The 15712-nt window shown below is 44.4% G+C and overlaps 1 protein-coding gene and 1 pseudogene across 1 annotated transcript; both read right to left on the bottom strand.

Moving 5' to 3' along the window:
• Positions 1-1536: 1536 nt before the first annotated feature.
• On the bottom strand, positions 1537-7233 carry KRT1 (keratin 1). Its single transcript, XM_011375863.1, has 9 exons — positions 6602-7233; positions 5267-5481; positions 4808-4868; positions 4312-4407; positions 3946-4110; positions 3689-3814; positions 2897-3117; positions 2359-2393; positions 1537-2260 (listed from the first exon to the last, which is right to left on the bottom strand). Exons 1-9 carry the CDS (start codon positions 7175-7177, stop codon positions 1893-1895), a joined length of 1863 nt encoding a protein of 620 aa, XP_011374165.1. The 5' UTR covers positions 7178-7233; the 3' UTR covers positions 1537-1892.
• Positions 7234-11002: 3769 nt separating this feature from the next.
• Positions 11003-11121, bottom strand: LOC111729742 (annotated as a pseudogene).
• Between the last annotated feature and the right edge of the window lie 4591 nt (positions 11122-15712).

The following is a 15712-nucleotide window of genomic DNA, read 5'->3' as shown; positions in this document are numbered from 1 at the left end:
ACTTGAGTGCATTAAGAAAATCAATTTCATGTCCCGACAGAGTTGGCCCTAGGCCACAGTGACCATGTCAAGTTACTTCCCTCCTTGGCGGTCCTAAAAGCCAGCCACTGCTTTCTACTTCTTTGTTACTCCCTTTTAGTTTCACTTAACTACTTCTGTATAACACATTTACAGTTCACAAAGCATTTTCATATTATTTATTTTTATCTTCTTGATATCTAAAGATAAATATTCTTATCCCCATTTCACCTTCAAGAAAACTGAGGCTCAGAATGGTCACATGATTTGTCACAGGATCCACACATCCTGTAAACTGTGGATTATTTTCCTTTGCCTGTTCCTTAAACCACAGTAGATTAAACTTTGGATCAAGTTGTTGGGAAGAAGTTTGGCAATGAGAGGAGAGGAAAGTATTGCATGGAAAAGTAATCGTTCATGTGGAACTGCCAGTGATGAGAGGGGTGTGGGTAACACAGGGCCAGCTACTACAGTCAGAATACAGACTTGGCCTAGGGAGTTCAAGAATGGAGAGTAGTAATGGAGAGCTAGAGATCCATTTCCCCTATTTTTCAGGACACTATCCAAGGCTCTGCTTAATCTAAGAAGTTCATTTGTGGACATGTAGCCTCTACTTGTAAAGTAGTACAATGGGATAGCATAGTGGCCAGAAGCATGGATATTTGGATTCAGATATACCTGGGTTTGGATCTTTCCACCACCATTTACTAGCTCTGTGTTAATATATACAAGTTATAGACCTCTCTGGCCTCAGTTTCATTTTCTCTAAAATGAGGATAATAATGCCCTTCCTCATGGGAATTATAGTAAAAATTATATAAGATGATTGGCACATAGTAAGCATTAGGTGAGTGCTAATTTTAATGATAATGGTGATGATGATGATGATGATGATCATCATCATCATCATCATCATCATCATCTGGCTGTTGTAGCACTGCTTTTTGGTCTCTAGGCCACTCAGCAGATACTTGCTCTAAGGAACAAATGAACATCAGCTTCCCAGTGGTTCTATGACCATGAAAAAATCAGTCAGCTTCTCTAAGGATCAGTTTTTTTAGCTTCCAATTAAGAAAAATATTCCTAGCTCCATTGTCAACCAGAGCTGAGAGAAATAGCATAGATCAACAAGAGTATTTTGTAAGTACAACTTGGTATATTCTATCCCTCTTCCCCGTCACCCCTTCTCCAGAGCTGCTTCCTGTCGGGACTCATATGAGAGTCTGGACAGCATGATGGTGGATAGAAAGAACAAGAATAAGAATTTCATCTACTGTGTCTCAACTCCCCCATATGCCTTGTAGCTCTAGGGTCTTCTTTCCCTCCCACGAAGCACCCATCCAGGATAGACTATGCTGTGTACAAAGGAGTTTGAGACTCATAGAGAATTTCAAATGCAGTTTATTGCAGAAACACAAGGAAATGAGAGTTTAAGACCTCTCCAAAAAAGACAATGAACTTGCTTACACCATATGTACAAAACCAAAACAGCACAGAGCTGGTTGCAAGATATAGAATATTAAGGAGCTGTCCAGAGCATGCGCACTCCGTGCGTGAAAGAGGACCTGCGTCTAACCAGCCCTCCTCTGGCTGACTTAGGAGGTGCTTTGAAATGTATTGTGTGTAGTGGTGATGGCTAAACTGTTTCTGAGGCAAAGCACAAAGCAGGGTCATAGTGGGGGACCGAGGTGACCAAAGATTTAAAAACTACTTTGGGAAGCAGAGCAGAAAAGAAAGAGCTGGGGAGATATGATGAACCAATAAAAGTAATGGCAGCTTTTTTCTTCAATAAGGCTGGGGCAATTGACTTTGGTCTTGCCAAACATATTTGGTAGAAATGGAGAGGAAGCGCTAACAGGATAAAGAGCATCTCTTTATCTGGAGCCTCGGGAATAGCTGGTGGAAATAAACTTCACGCTGGAACTGCCACCAGAGGTCTTGGTGCCCCCAGAGCTGGATCCCCAGCCTCCCGAGGAGCCGCCGAAGCTGCCTCGGGAACTCCCGCCGCCGCCAGAACCCCTGCCGCCAGAGCTGCCGCCACCCCCTCCAGAACCACTTCTGTGTCCCCCACTACTGCCACCGCCGCCGCCGCCACCTCCTGAGCCGTAGCTGCCGCTTCCAGAGCCGTAACTGCCACCTCCGGTGCCGTAGCTACTGCCACCTCCTGTGCCGTAGCTACCGCCGCCTGAGCCAAAACCTCGGCTGCCACCTCCACTGATGCTGGTGTGACTGGTGCTCACAGCTGCAAAGGGACAAGGACGCTCGGTTATCTTCAACCACAGCTCCCTTTCCAACCCAGTAAAACCTCCACAGGCCCCTGAGAAATAGGCTTGTACTTACACACACTCACGTTGGGGGCACACTCTCCAGACATCCTGTAGAAGAAGAAAAAGCCAACCCATCATCACTCTCCAGCTTCACAAACCACTTCCCCAAGCTCTCTCAGCCATCCCATGGCTCCCTGTCTGCAGCTCCTCCTTGATCTGAAACCTAAACCAGTCCCCTCTGACTTCCCAAACCTCTGTCATTTTTTCTCACCATCAGGGAGCCTCTGTATAAATTAGAAAAGTCTTGCAGCTAATGTGGGTTACTTCTAAAAGCACTGACATTAGCCAGACGACATCTGAGCCAGCCCAGATAAAGAATAAATTGCTCCATCTCAAAGTACTTCACGGAGACACTAGAGCCCACTATAAAGAAAAGTGGAGGGCTCTAGCTCCCAAAGTGAAGCTAAGTCTTTCCTCTTGTACCATGTAGCTTTCCTTTCCCCATACACAGAATAAGCTGCAGTCACACGTCTGTACCTTCAACAGCAGTCAGCTTGCAATGGGAGGAAGCACATAAGAAGTGGACAAAGAGCCCAGGGTCCCTTTCTCACCTGCACTCCTCTCCTTCCAGAAGGGTCCTGTAGGTGGCAATCTCCATATCCAGGGCCAGCTTGGTGTTCATCAGCTCCTGGTAGTCACGCAGCAGGCGGGCCAGGTCCTCCTTGGCCTTCTGCAGGGCGTCTTCCAGCTCATTCAGCTTGCCCTGGGCATCTTTGAGGGCATTCTCACCACGCTGCTCAGCATCGCTGATGGACTGCTGCAGCCCAGAAATCTGAGAAAGGAGAATCCAACACATGATGTACTCTCTTATTATCTAATTCCACCTTGACCTTCTTATTTCAAATTGATCTCTCCACCCCAGTGAGGCCAGTACTCCACCATGAGAGCTTAAGTTATCTCATGCATTCACCTGCCTCCAGATAACATATCATCATATTGACTTCCTCAAAATCTCTTGAAGGCAATGCAGCAGCCTCTCTTGGCCATGAGTCAAGTCTCCTCCACTCCTTGACATTCTTCTAAAGGCTTACCCTGAAACCTCCTGATTGCCTTTCCTCTCACTCACCACATCTTAAGTCTCACTTTGGGTCATGGGCTAGATCACTCATGACCATCATTTCTATTTCTCTACAAGGTCATTTTTGTAAGTTTCCTTAAAGAGAACCCAGCATGATGGCTGAATTCTGGAAACCAATATAGTCACCAAAAGAACTAGGAATAATAAGATAACCATGATATGGACTGTAAGATTCAAAAGTAGAAAAGTGTCCTCCAATTAATTACTTGTGGGTCCCCTCTTCCCCATCCCATAGAGCTAAGCAGTAGAAGGAGGAAGCAAATACCTGCTTCTTGACACTGTCAATTTCAGATCTAAGTCTCTGGATAATCCGATTCAGCTCAGAAATTTCCATCTTTGACGTTTTCAAATTATCCCCATGTTTGCCAGCAGTGACCTGGAGCTCTTCATACTAAAGATGGTGGATCAAGTCAATTAGATATGGCAGAGTGCACTATGGCTCATGCGCACAAATATTAGAGAAAACACAGAATAGAAAGACAAGACATTTAAGAAACGTGGCCAGACAAACAGCGCATTCACCTTGGTCTGGTACAGGGCCTCAGCTTCGGCCTTGCTCCTCTGGGCGATCTCCTCGTACTGGGCCTTGACCTCAGCAATGATGCTGTCCAGGTCCAGGTTGCGGTTGTTGTCCATGGACAGGACGACATTGGTTTCACTGATATGAGTCTGCATCTGAGACAGCTCCTGCAAGACATATTAGTTCAGCGACACTTAAGTGAGTGTAAAAAAAAAGGAAAGAAAAGAAAAGAAAAAAAAAGCACCTTAGACAGGGGATGGGGGGAAGGGGCAGGAGATGGAAGATCTATCTCTATTCTTCTGGATAGTGGAAGGTTCAGGCTTTAAAGTTCTCCATTTGGTAAAAGTGGTTGAAATTGGAGGACTCACCGCTTGGTAGAGTGCTGTGAGAAAATCGATTTCCTGACGCAAATTGTCCACTTTGGCTTGAATGTCCACCTTGGTCATATAAGCAGCATCCACATCCTAGGGGAATAAGAGACATCATGAAGTCAGTCTTTCCAGGACAAGTCCCTCTCAACAGCTGTGAGGGGATTTTCCGAGTAAAAAAGCTGTTTGGGGTCTACTCCACACCTTTATATTGCAGATGGATCACAGTCCCTAAATCGCTCCACCCCTGGGATCACAATCACAAAGAAGCTTGCCTGACTTGCTGAGAACTTGCCTCCTCGCTTACTGCATGAAATACTGAGGGATCTGGAGAAGCAGAGTGCCTGGATAAGTCCAGGTCCATAATAATGTAGGGAAAAAACTACTTCAGCTATTCATCAGGCCCTGGTTCTCCACATCATGACTTATTTCTGCTTAGTCATTGGAGACCCTCTTTTATTATTTATTGAAGGTCCATTCTACAGAATTTACTCACCTTCTTGATGGTCACAAATTCATTCTCTGCATTTGTCCGTTTGTTGATCTCTTCCTCATACCTGAAAGGAAATCAGAAGTGAATTCAGAGAAGGCGAGGCCCGAAGTTCCAATTTCTAGACTAAAATTGGCATGGCCTGTCATTGCTTTTCTATTACTAGCCTAGGACACCTTGACCATCCCTTTCTTCTGAGCAATAAAACCATTAAACTGTTTCCAACTTCTGAGACGAAGATTTCTGAAAATGCCAAATTGATTTGCCTATAACTTAAGACAAGCCATTGTAACGCATTGTTCATAGTCTTAGCTTGCCACTTTCTGGAAATGGAAACTCAACTCCCTTTTTACAGTTAGAAAGACCTTCCCAGGGCTCTCATTTGCACCCTAGAAGGTTGAGGTAGCCCCATTTTGGAAATATTTTAGAACAAAAGTTGGGAATTGCCCAGCCTGTTTTCCTTACTTGTTCCGGTAATCTTCCACCAAGTCTTGCATGTTCTTCAATTCCGAATTCATCCGAGACTGGTCACTCTTCAGTTGGTCCAATCTCTTTCTAAGATTGTTGATGTATGACTCAAAGTAGGGCTCTAAGTTCTGGGTCCTAGTGGAGGTATCCATCTGCTGCAACAGCTCCCATTTTGTTTGCAGCACCTGGTTCTGCTGCTCCAGGAACCTCACCTAAAAACACAAGGCTCATCATCCACTGGTGCAGAAGTGGAATTCTTCGTCCACTGAGCACTAGGGTTACCACACTGCAATACCCATACCTCACTTCGAAAAGAACTTCAATTCCTGTTTTTCTGGCCATAACAAACACAAAAATAGGAAGAAGACAATCAAGTTAACATCATTTTCATAACAAAACCCAACTCACTGTTAATTCAGTAAAGTTTTACTTTCCCTGTGAATGGCAATTATAGTACTATTTCAGTTAGAACTTTAGGAGGGTAGTTACACAAAAACTAAATAGCAAAGCACAAAAAATTAGTGCAATTACACTTTGAAATAGATACATGACACTTAAGAGATTTATTTTCCTTTTTTTTAGGTAGATTACCATAAAAATTGGTTTGCATTCTCTGAGCGTACACACAGTTCAAAAGTATATTGGGGAAATCCAAAATTGAATTCCAAATCTATTGTGAATAACTCGAGTTGACATTATTTATGATTAAGCAAAAAGTAAAAAATGATTTACATATTTTTCTAGAGCTGATACTTGGAAATCCAAGTATAAAAAAAAAACTCAATGCTGATCTGGTAACAATGTAAAATTCTCAGAGGGCAGGCAACAGATGTTTGGCAATGACTGTATACTTTCCACTACAATATCCATAGCACTCTGTTTACACTCAACTCCCTTTTTACAGTTAGAAAGACCTTCCCAGGGCTCTCATTTGCACCCTAGAAGGTTGAGGTAGCCCCATTTCTGACATGTTCATTCAACATATGCGAGTCCCAATTCAGCTCAAGAGCTGAATTAAAAAAAAAAAAAAAAAAACTTGTCAAGGTTTTTAAACTAATAATAAAATAAAATGCTTAACAGAAAAACACATCAAAGTGATGTCAAATTAGCACATTTTTATAGACTACAGACCTCTTTGTCCGAGAAATTTTAGTCATTAGCATCACTTACAAACATACTTTTAACATATCTTCTATACGACGATTCCACAAAATACCCTTTTAATCATCTGAACGGCAAAAGTTGAGGCTCAAACTCAAAATATGTCTTGGCTGTGTCAATCTCAAATGGACCAGGGGAAGCTCTCCCGATGCACTGAGTAGATAAACTCACCTTGTCAATGAAGGAGGCAAATTGGTTGTTGAGTGATTTGATCTGCTCCCTTTCTTGAGACTTTATTTTTTGGATCTCAGGGTCAATCTCCACATTAAGGGGTTGCAGAAGGCTCTGGTTGATAGTGACTTCCTGTATGCCACCGGGGGGGCAGACAGGCCCCAAACCACCCCCAAAACCTCCTCCAATCAAACCACCTGCACCAAAACCACCCTTACTTCCAAAGCCACCACCCAAACCACCACTGCCAAAACCACCCCCAAAGCCACCACCACCAAAACCACCACCCCCAAAGCCACCGGCGCAATAACCACCACCAAAACCACTTCGTCCACCTCCTCGAGCCACGCTGATGGAAATGCTTTTACTGCCACCAAGGTTGACGAGACTCCGACTTCCAAAGCCACCACCAGCACCCCCACCACATCTTCCACCTGAAAATCTCCCGCCACCTCCTCCGCTAGAGCGCACGCTGCTGCTAGTGGTCCTGCGCTGTAAGCTGACCACCCCGGCAGACCCAGAGCTGAAGTTTCTTCCACTCCGGTACCCAGACCTGGAACTAAAGGGTCGACTCATGTTGACTTAGAAAGAATAGGAGCAAAGTAGAGAAGGAAAGGAGCTAACACTCCTCTACCCCAAGCACAGAGACTTCCCCTTATATAAAGGGAGGGATTGGGCTTGGTCCCAGAGTCAGCGGGATGCAGGTTTGGCTTGCCTGCAGGCATACAAGATTTTTATGAGTTACAATAACACTACACACCTTGCTGCCAGGATGGTTCTCAAAATTGCTGTGCATGCAAAATCGTTAGTGTGGTAATCATATTATCAGACAAAATCTCTCTTCAAGTGCTTGCGACTTTGGGAAAGTAGGACCCCACATCTACCACCTGGTGCTTCTTGATAAGATTTCATAACTACTTGTCACAAAGATATGCAAGTTTCCATTCTTGCCTTGCCCTTGTAAGCTACTAAGACTCTCTCTCCTTGGGCATGGCAGATGCAGTTCCCCAAGCTTGAATCTCAGGAGCTCTTTAGCCCATTTCTGAGATCAGCCCTCCAAACTCTAGAGCTCACCAAGTTTTACCTCCTGACATGAAGTCAGAGCTTTAATACATGAACAATCAAAAGAAGTTATTTTTATTAAATGTTAGCTTTATAAATACACTGTATTACTATTAGAGGAAGAGAAGCTGTCTTCAAACAGGATAGATTGGTAAGTGATCTGGAAAGACCAGAAGGGAAAGACGTGTTCTTTTCTAAGTTTTCCAGTTCCTCCTTTTCCTCCAAGATGGACCAGGGCAGAAGACAGAGACACCAGCAACGGAAAACAGGTACAAACAAAAGCATGCAAATGCCCGTTGAGAAAGCACATAGAGAATTGGGATGAACAGGTAGAAGCTATTTCATATATTTTGTAAAGCAAAGGGGTGGAGGTAAGACTTGACAGGTGGTTCAAAACTTATACTAGACTATTAAGAGAGATGAATGTAGATTTGGAAGGGAGTCTGGAAAGCCTAATTTGAGAAGCTAAAATTATTTCTGGACAAGAGTAATGGCAATAGTAACAGTAATAGTAATCATAATAATAATAATAATAACAATAACTAACATATCAAAAACTGACCATGTACCAGGCATTGTTCTGCATATTTTATAGGTATTAATTTACCTACTTTTCACAACTTTGAGATAGATGCTATTATGCTACCCATTTTTTAAATGAGGAAACTGAGGCACAGAGTTTGAATAGCCTGCCCATGTTTACCTAGATGGTGAGTGGTGTGGCTGAGATTTGAACCATGGATGCTGAGCTACAGTGTACAAAATCCAAACTAGCATGTTGTATATGACAGTACAGCAACTAAATTCGGGGTGTGCTGCCACTCTGTGTAAAGCCAGACAGCATAAGAAGTTGTCCCACTGCAGAGAAATCAAAGGCAGAAGGTCCATTTTATTCCTTTGAATCCTTGGCTCCAGACACATGCAAGTGCTTGGAAAATGTTTCTTTGATTTGCTCTTAGAGGGGAGATTGGAGGTGCAGAGTTCATGGGGAGATTATGCTTCCATTCGGATGCAAAATTACCCAGCATGCAATGTGAAAGGCCAGGAAACTCCAGGAGCCTTCCTGGAGAATAGCACTTGATCAATCTTAATGCGAAGTAGTGGCATTGAGATGTTTATTCTGAGACTTCTTAGGAGCCTGGCATGCTCCTCACACTTGCATATAAACACAGAATTGAAGATTCAGTGAGGAGAAGCCAGAGCTAGCTTCAGCTAGCTCCAAGCATCTTTAAGTGGTAAATCATAGTCCTGTGTGGGTGATCTCCACTGTGGAATACAAAATATGCAGGAGAAGGACAGTCTGTGGAGACTATCCGGTCTTGTTGCCCGGCTTCTGAACCAAGACAAATAAGTGTCAGTCCTCTCCAGCCACTGAGACTTGTCTCTCTTCTTCTCTCACAGTTTTTGCTCTACATTCTCTTTCAGAAAGTGCTCCTCACTTCTCCACTGCTCCTCTCCTTCCCTGCCATCTCCATGGCATTGTTGTCTGAAACTGTCTTAACACCAACATCCTTGGGCTGCTAAACCAACCATCTCTATAGGGAATGAGTAATTCAGATCTTGTTTCTGACTAGGAACAATGGAACCTGGGATGGTCTTGGTGTGGTAATGACTATTGCCAAATCATCTTCTAGATCAGCATACTCCCTCATGACAAATATCACTCTTCCCAATTGATTCCTTCTAGCTTTTTGGACAGGTGTGCATATATGTATGCATGTGTATGTGCGTGCATATGTGTATTCATTCTCTCACCTCTGCCAGCCAACAACAGATCTTTGCAGTGATTTGTGCTGCCATCCTCAAACTAAGAAATTGATCAAGAGAAAAATCAAAGAGGTGGATGGTCAGGTAATAAATAGACAATTTACAGAGCTGCAAGACTTACTCTTGTTGCTACCATGAGGAGGAAGAGACACAAGAACTAGAAGGAACAAGAAGGCATACATTTGCATAGTTCAGCTCACCAAAAACATGCACGAACACTATTCCAACAAGAGCCCTGAGAACTAAGCAGTCAAGCTGTTTTCAACCCATTTTACAAAACAGAAAACTGAAGATCAGAGAGATTAAACGACTTGCTTAAACACTCCAGCTAGGAAAAGACTCATCTGGGACTAAAACCTGAGTTTTCTGATTTCAATTCAAGTGTTCTCCCTCCTGAACTGGAGAAGAGAAGAGGCTCAAAGACAGGCAACTAGAACTGGTTCCCATAAATAAGTACACAGAGAATCACAGAAAATTCCCACCTGCCTATCAAAGAAGTGAGATGGCAGACCAAAGGAAGTCAAAAAATATCCTCAAATCACACAATCAATGCTTGAGAATCCTCCAATTCCTGAATCAAACTTCTATTCTCATTCCACTAGTTACTTTTGAGGCAGCCCAATAGGCCTGAAAAAAACCAAGCTCATCACATCCTGTGCTGTCCCCAGGACTTGCAGGGTGTGTGGTGATATTAAAATGGGAGAAAAATGTTAACCACACACTCTTATTCTTGGCTTATTTGTGTACTCTGAATTTATAAAATAAAGGCAAAATACATGCAAAATAAAAGAGCAAAGAGGCCTTATCTATGGGCAACAACCACGTTCAAGGAGCTAAAAGTCATTTAAACATCACAAAAAGTTAACAAAGTGGTAGTTATTAACCCCATTTTAAAGAAAAGCCATCTTAGGTTCATAAATAGGTGCCCAGTTTCCCCCAGGTGATAACTGACAAGCCAAGTTTGTCAAACTCCAAGCACGTGCCTGTCTTCCTCCCATGCGCATTCCCTTGTCATCGGTCTGTTCCACTACCTGCATCACTTACATCTTTCATGATCACTCTCTCACCAAGTCTTACACCTTGACTTTTTCACTCCCATGCTTTGATGAGACTATTCAGTCCTCTTCTTCCCTTTTTCTCTGTTCCTCTCCAAGCCATCTTCTCCTCTTCTATTCTCTGAAAGGCCTTCCGGTTGCCTTGGCAACTCCCTTCTAATTGCCTTGGCAACTCTCTTCAAACTCTTACCTAGGTTACAACCTGTCTCTGAGGCAGCTAAAGTTTCAATTCCTGAGCATTTGGGCCAGAATCTGGTTTTGGTTTGTCAGGCGTTGAGGGCAAATACCTACATCTCTGCTCTACCAGGCAGTGAACAGGCTGTCTCCTCCAGGGAGCTTTCCTTGATTAACACCACTCCGTTGCTCTACTGGTTTCTTTTTCTAATTTCAGTTGTGCCAAATTCAAGTGCATACTTATCTATCAATCGGCTCATTTTCACATCTGTGCACGTGTGTGTGTGTGTGTGTGTGTGTGTGTTTGCCAGTCCCTCGATTGCTCTGTAAGGTTTTTTTTTAACACCTACCACACCTGGTCTTCCTAGGTGGTCTCCCATCCATGTACTAACCAGGCCCGACCCTGCTTAGCTTCCGAGATCAGACAGGATCGGGCATGTTCAGGGTGGCATGGCCGTAGACGCTCTGTAAGTTTTTAAAAGCAAGACTAAGTCCTCCATATCTTCGAGGGCTCTCCCAGCGCCCCGTCTTTCACCAGCCTTCCACATGGTCCCCTGCACTTGAGAGGTATCCCTATCAGTGATGGATAACAGAGAGCCAGTGTACCTCCAACCCCAAGGACCTACACACACACCTCCAGAATCGATCATGGAGGTGGGGCTGCCACAGTCAGGCCACAGCAGGGACAAGGGCAGGTGTGGTGAGGTTTTGAGAGCTTTTTGAGGGATGGTACTGAGAAAAGAATTAAAGAAAATCATGCAATGACAAGCCACCCAGCCCTGCGGGACTCCACCAAGAACGTGGGAGAAGGAAATTTCAGGGGAGTGAGGAGAGCTAAAACCTTGGAGGCGTAAAGGAAAATCACAAACAATGGGGAGGCGGGGTAAGATCTTGAAAGCTGGCAGCCAGCGTAGGAAGAAGGGAGAGGTGCAGAGCTAGGGGCAGCCTATTTAGGACAGATAGCAAAGGAAGAGGCCTCCAGAAGTCACTCACTAGCAGTGCTAGAGCAGAGTAGAGGCCAGAAAGGAGGAAGCCACAGATAAGCATGTAGAAAACGGAGGTACAGTTTGTCTTACTTTGAGGTATGGTGTCATCCAGCCCAGACTCCACTCCTGACTGCAAATTTGTAGCTGTGCAACCCTAGGCAGACCATTTACCCTCTCTGAGCCTAATTTTCCTCGTGTGATAGATGATAGAGAGAGAGGAGGAGGGATTCTTTTTTACCCTCGCACTTGGATAGACCCAGAGATGATCTAACAATCGGGAAAAGTTTAAGAGCAAGCCCCCGTTTCACTAGAAACCATGGAAAGACCCAGAGAGGAAGTTCAGTGTCTTGAAAGGAGGCCATCTTGTGGGAGAAAGCCTTCGGGGCTCCATAAATCTGCACCAGGGAAGCTAGGGGCCCATCACATACAGGAAGGAATGCTGAGCTCACCTGAAGCAGAAGGAAGTGAAGCTAGAATGGAAACTACTCCCACTATGGAATGCCTGCTCTGCAGGTTGGGGATTATCCCCAGGGCTAAGCACACTGGGACAGGTGTGGAAGCTGGGCCACACTCTTAGAGCCCTCCACAAGTCTTTGAGACCTGGCCCTGGCATATTCAGAACTGACCGTCCATGCTCAAGAACCTCCCAATATCCCAAGTTCCCAGCTCAGCCTCATAACAGAGCATGGATCAAACCAAAGACATACAGTTCTCTGGACTGATCAGAAAGCTGATAAAACCAGGGTATCAGATCCAACAAAATCATGGGGGCTACACTGAGCTTGACTGTCGAAGCACACAACTCATAAATTTGAAGACACATCCTGGGCCAATTGGCCAGTAATTGAAGATGAGGTGACATTCTTAAGAGACTTCCTTAGACCAAGGACTTTCCCAGCCCAGAAAGGCACACTTTGTCCTAGGTCAGACAGAGTTGGAATTTTATTAAGCCAATGGTTGCTCTTCCTGTTTACCATGTCTCCAGATCAAAATCTATATAGATGAAAAACTGGTGGAATTAAATTTAGATTCCCAGAGCACCCCGCCCTGCCATGCCTCTCAGAGGGAGGGGCAGCTGACTAACTTCCCCTGGGAGTCCTGATGCCTGAATGCCATGTTCCCTCCTGCTGCCCCTCTGTTGATTAATGGATGGGCCTGCTTGGTCTCCCTCTGAGTATCTGCCTTGTGGGAATAGCACTAATCAGAAGCAGGTATGGAGTGCTCCATAGTCCCTAGAAGGACCACAGAACCCCCACATATGGTCTCCTCAGCGCTCTCCCAGGGCCAATGAGAATCATGTATTGTGAGATAATGCATGTGAGAGCATTTTATATATGGTTAAGGGCTAGAGAATTAATTGCTTTTTGCTCCCAATGAGATTGCTCCTTGTCTGTAACAGAATACTATTTGTCCCAGGAATTCTTCTGCTGTCTTAGTGCTGGTCCCCATTGCTCAGACTCAGAATATCACATCAAGACTTCTCATTTAGACTCTGAGATCCTCCTTGATTAATTCCTCTTTCCTTGGCCTTCATTTCTCTTGCCCCTGCACTGTGGAATCTCTGTTCCAATATTCTTAGAATTCAGACACATGATTCCCTCCTTCTTGATCATGATTGAGATGGTCAAGTTTTCTGAAGAGAAAAGGCAGGTCTATGTTTTCTGGAATAATCCGAGTTCCTACTCAGAAGAAGGTTGGGAAAAATGACCTCCGGTTGGCCTTGCCCTTAAATTTTTTCCCAGAGCCAACTTAGATTCCCTATAAACATCATACACACAGGTATAATCCAGGGGTAATCAAATCCACACCCTTTAATAGTTCTAGTGGTGCCAGAAAACGTGGGTTCATTTTACTATCCTGACTAGCGCCTTTGGCCTTTCCATGACTTGATCCTTCCCTGACATCTGATCTTAATCTTCCCAAATATAAAATAGAGAGTAGAATTCCGTTTTTTCCTTTTTTTTATCAGGCTTCATCATATGAATTCTTAAGGCATCAAAGAGGTGAAATGCTGCCCTATATATCCCCACCTATCCTTCACTTTCTCCCTCAACCTCCTGCCGAATGGTTAGCCAACCTCTGCTTGAAATGTGCTAACCCCTCACATGGCCTCTCTCATCTCAGGACCAATAAAAGATGCTTCTTATATTGCACCAAATCTTTTGTAGTTCCCACCAGCTGGGGTCAACCCCTCTTTGCTAGAGAAGCTCTTCATATCTTGGCTGTTAGCCATTTCATCTCCCCCAAAGACTGCTCTTCTTCTCCAGGGCCTTCCACTGACTTCATGTAGCCTGATTCACCACCACCACCATCCTGGCCACTGTCCTCCAGATGGGCTCCTATTTAGTAATGCCCTCAGAGTGTCTAACTGCAGAAGAGCCAAAGCAGTCTCTGTATTCTCTTCCTGGTCCCCATGCCTGTTCCCAGCAGCCACCACACCCTTTTGGCTCATGTGTTGTCACTGTCAGCTGAACGAACACTTTAAATCATGTTTACACCTACGGCTGTTTATCCCTGTCTTCCCATCATTGTCCTCATGCTCTTGGTCTTTGATTTCAAGTGTAGAAATTGCATCGGTCTGCTCCTTCTGTCCTTCCCTTCAGGCAGCCCCTCTGCTCACCTTTCCCTTTCCTGCCCCGCCCCTCAACATAGGCCTGCCACCAAGACAGGTGAAGGGCCGGGAAACTTCTCGGAGAGAATGTAAGGGTGTGCCTAAGAACACACTGTCTTATCAATCTGAGTTGCAGTCATGTATGAGTGAATCTCATATCCAAGTTCCATCTGTACTCCTTCGGGGAATGAGAAAGTAGGTCATATCTTTTATGCGACTTCTTTGCATGGACTCAGAAATATCACATAGGATGAGATGATAGCTTAACTTGCTCTATTCTTAAATTTCTGCATCTATGCTTCCCTCAGGGGCATTGATGAAAGATGCCCATGCTCATGACCCCACTGGCTTAATGGACTCATCCTCTCATCTCCCCAGCTGTTTCTCCTGTGTAGCTGTCTCTTCTGACTCTTTTGAGTCTCTGAACAGAATGTTTGTAGGGCCTTTCTCTGACTCCCTGCCCACACCTGCCTCAACTCTGTTCCCCAGCCCTGCTCCACTTTCCAGCCCTCCAAGAACCTGTTGGGACTTCCCTTCCCCAGCATTGACACCTGCTGAAGGTCTCATTGCTCCTGTTGTGTTGGGTCTGCCTGTGTCCACAAGATAAGCCCTGCTCCTATCCTCAAGTTAGGATGCCCATTGGGGCACATGCGCTGATTTCTCCTCCCACTGAATTTTCCCCTCCCCTATATCATTTGAGTTGTCAGTGTCCTTCAGATTTAGACATGTATTCATTTACCATCATATTCCCAGTGCTTAGGGCTCTGGCTACCACACAGTAGGAGCTAAATAAATGCCTGTCAAATGTGCATCTGACTTTTGAATGATTAGTCACTTTAAGGTTCAGTAAGATTATGTCTGCAAGGTTTTTCAAGATTGTGTATTACTCACACAATAAAAAAATAATAATAAAATTTACGTCCAAAATATGAATAATTTCGGAGGTCTGCAGAAACTAAAGGAGAAATAACTCATCTCCTGACCAAACAGCAGTTTGAGATCACATAAAAGTTTATTGTAGAAACACCAGAAATTTCAAGGTACCACCTTCTACCAGGAAAAGATGATGTTACAGAACTCCCCAAGGGACCTACGCTGAGCTCATCAGATGTTCCAAGAGAATCATGGATTGAGAGTTTGTGTTAGGACTCAGCAAACAAATGAAGGTGACTCCAGATTTTAGAAGCAAAGACACCTTCCCTCTCTCAAGGCCTATCAGTTGGCCAATAGTTTCCTCTTCCTGTCCCCTCCAGCACATCTCAAACATCTTAGGTAAGTCTCAAAATAAAGAGTCAAATTCTCACAAAGGGCTCAGTCACAGAGAACAGGAGGCAGAAGGGAAAGAGCACTAAGCTACCTTACAAATAACAGGCAGCTTGCAACCTGGTTCAGAACTGAACCTCCCAAGACCCAAGTCTTAACCCCAAACTCCTCAGGGCCTGCACACCTAGACAGA

This window comes from Pteropus vampyrus, unplaced genomic scaffold, assembly GCF_000151845.1.
Source record: "Pteropus vampyrus isolate Shadow unplaced genomic scaffold, Pvam_2.0 Scaffold276, whole genome shotgun sequence".
Taxonomy (NCBI): domain Eukaryota; kingdom Metazoa; phylum Chordata; class Mammalia; order Chiroptera; family Pteropodidae; genus Pteropus; species Pteropus vampyrus.
The sequence above is the reverse complement of the archived record's forward strand: the minus strand, read 5'-3'. Positions and strand labels throughout refer to the sequence as shown.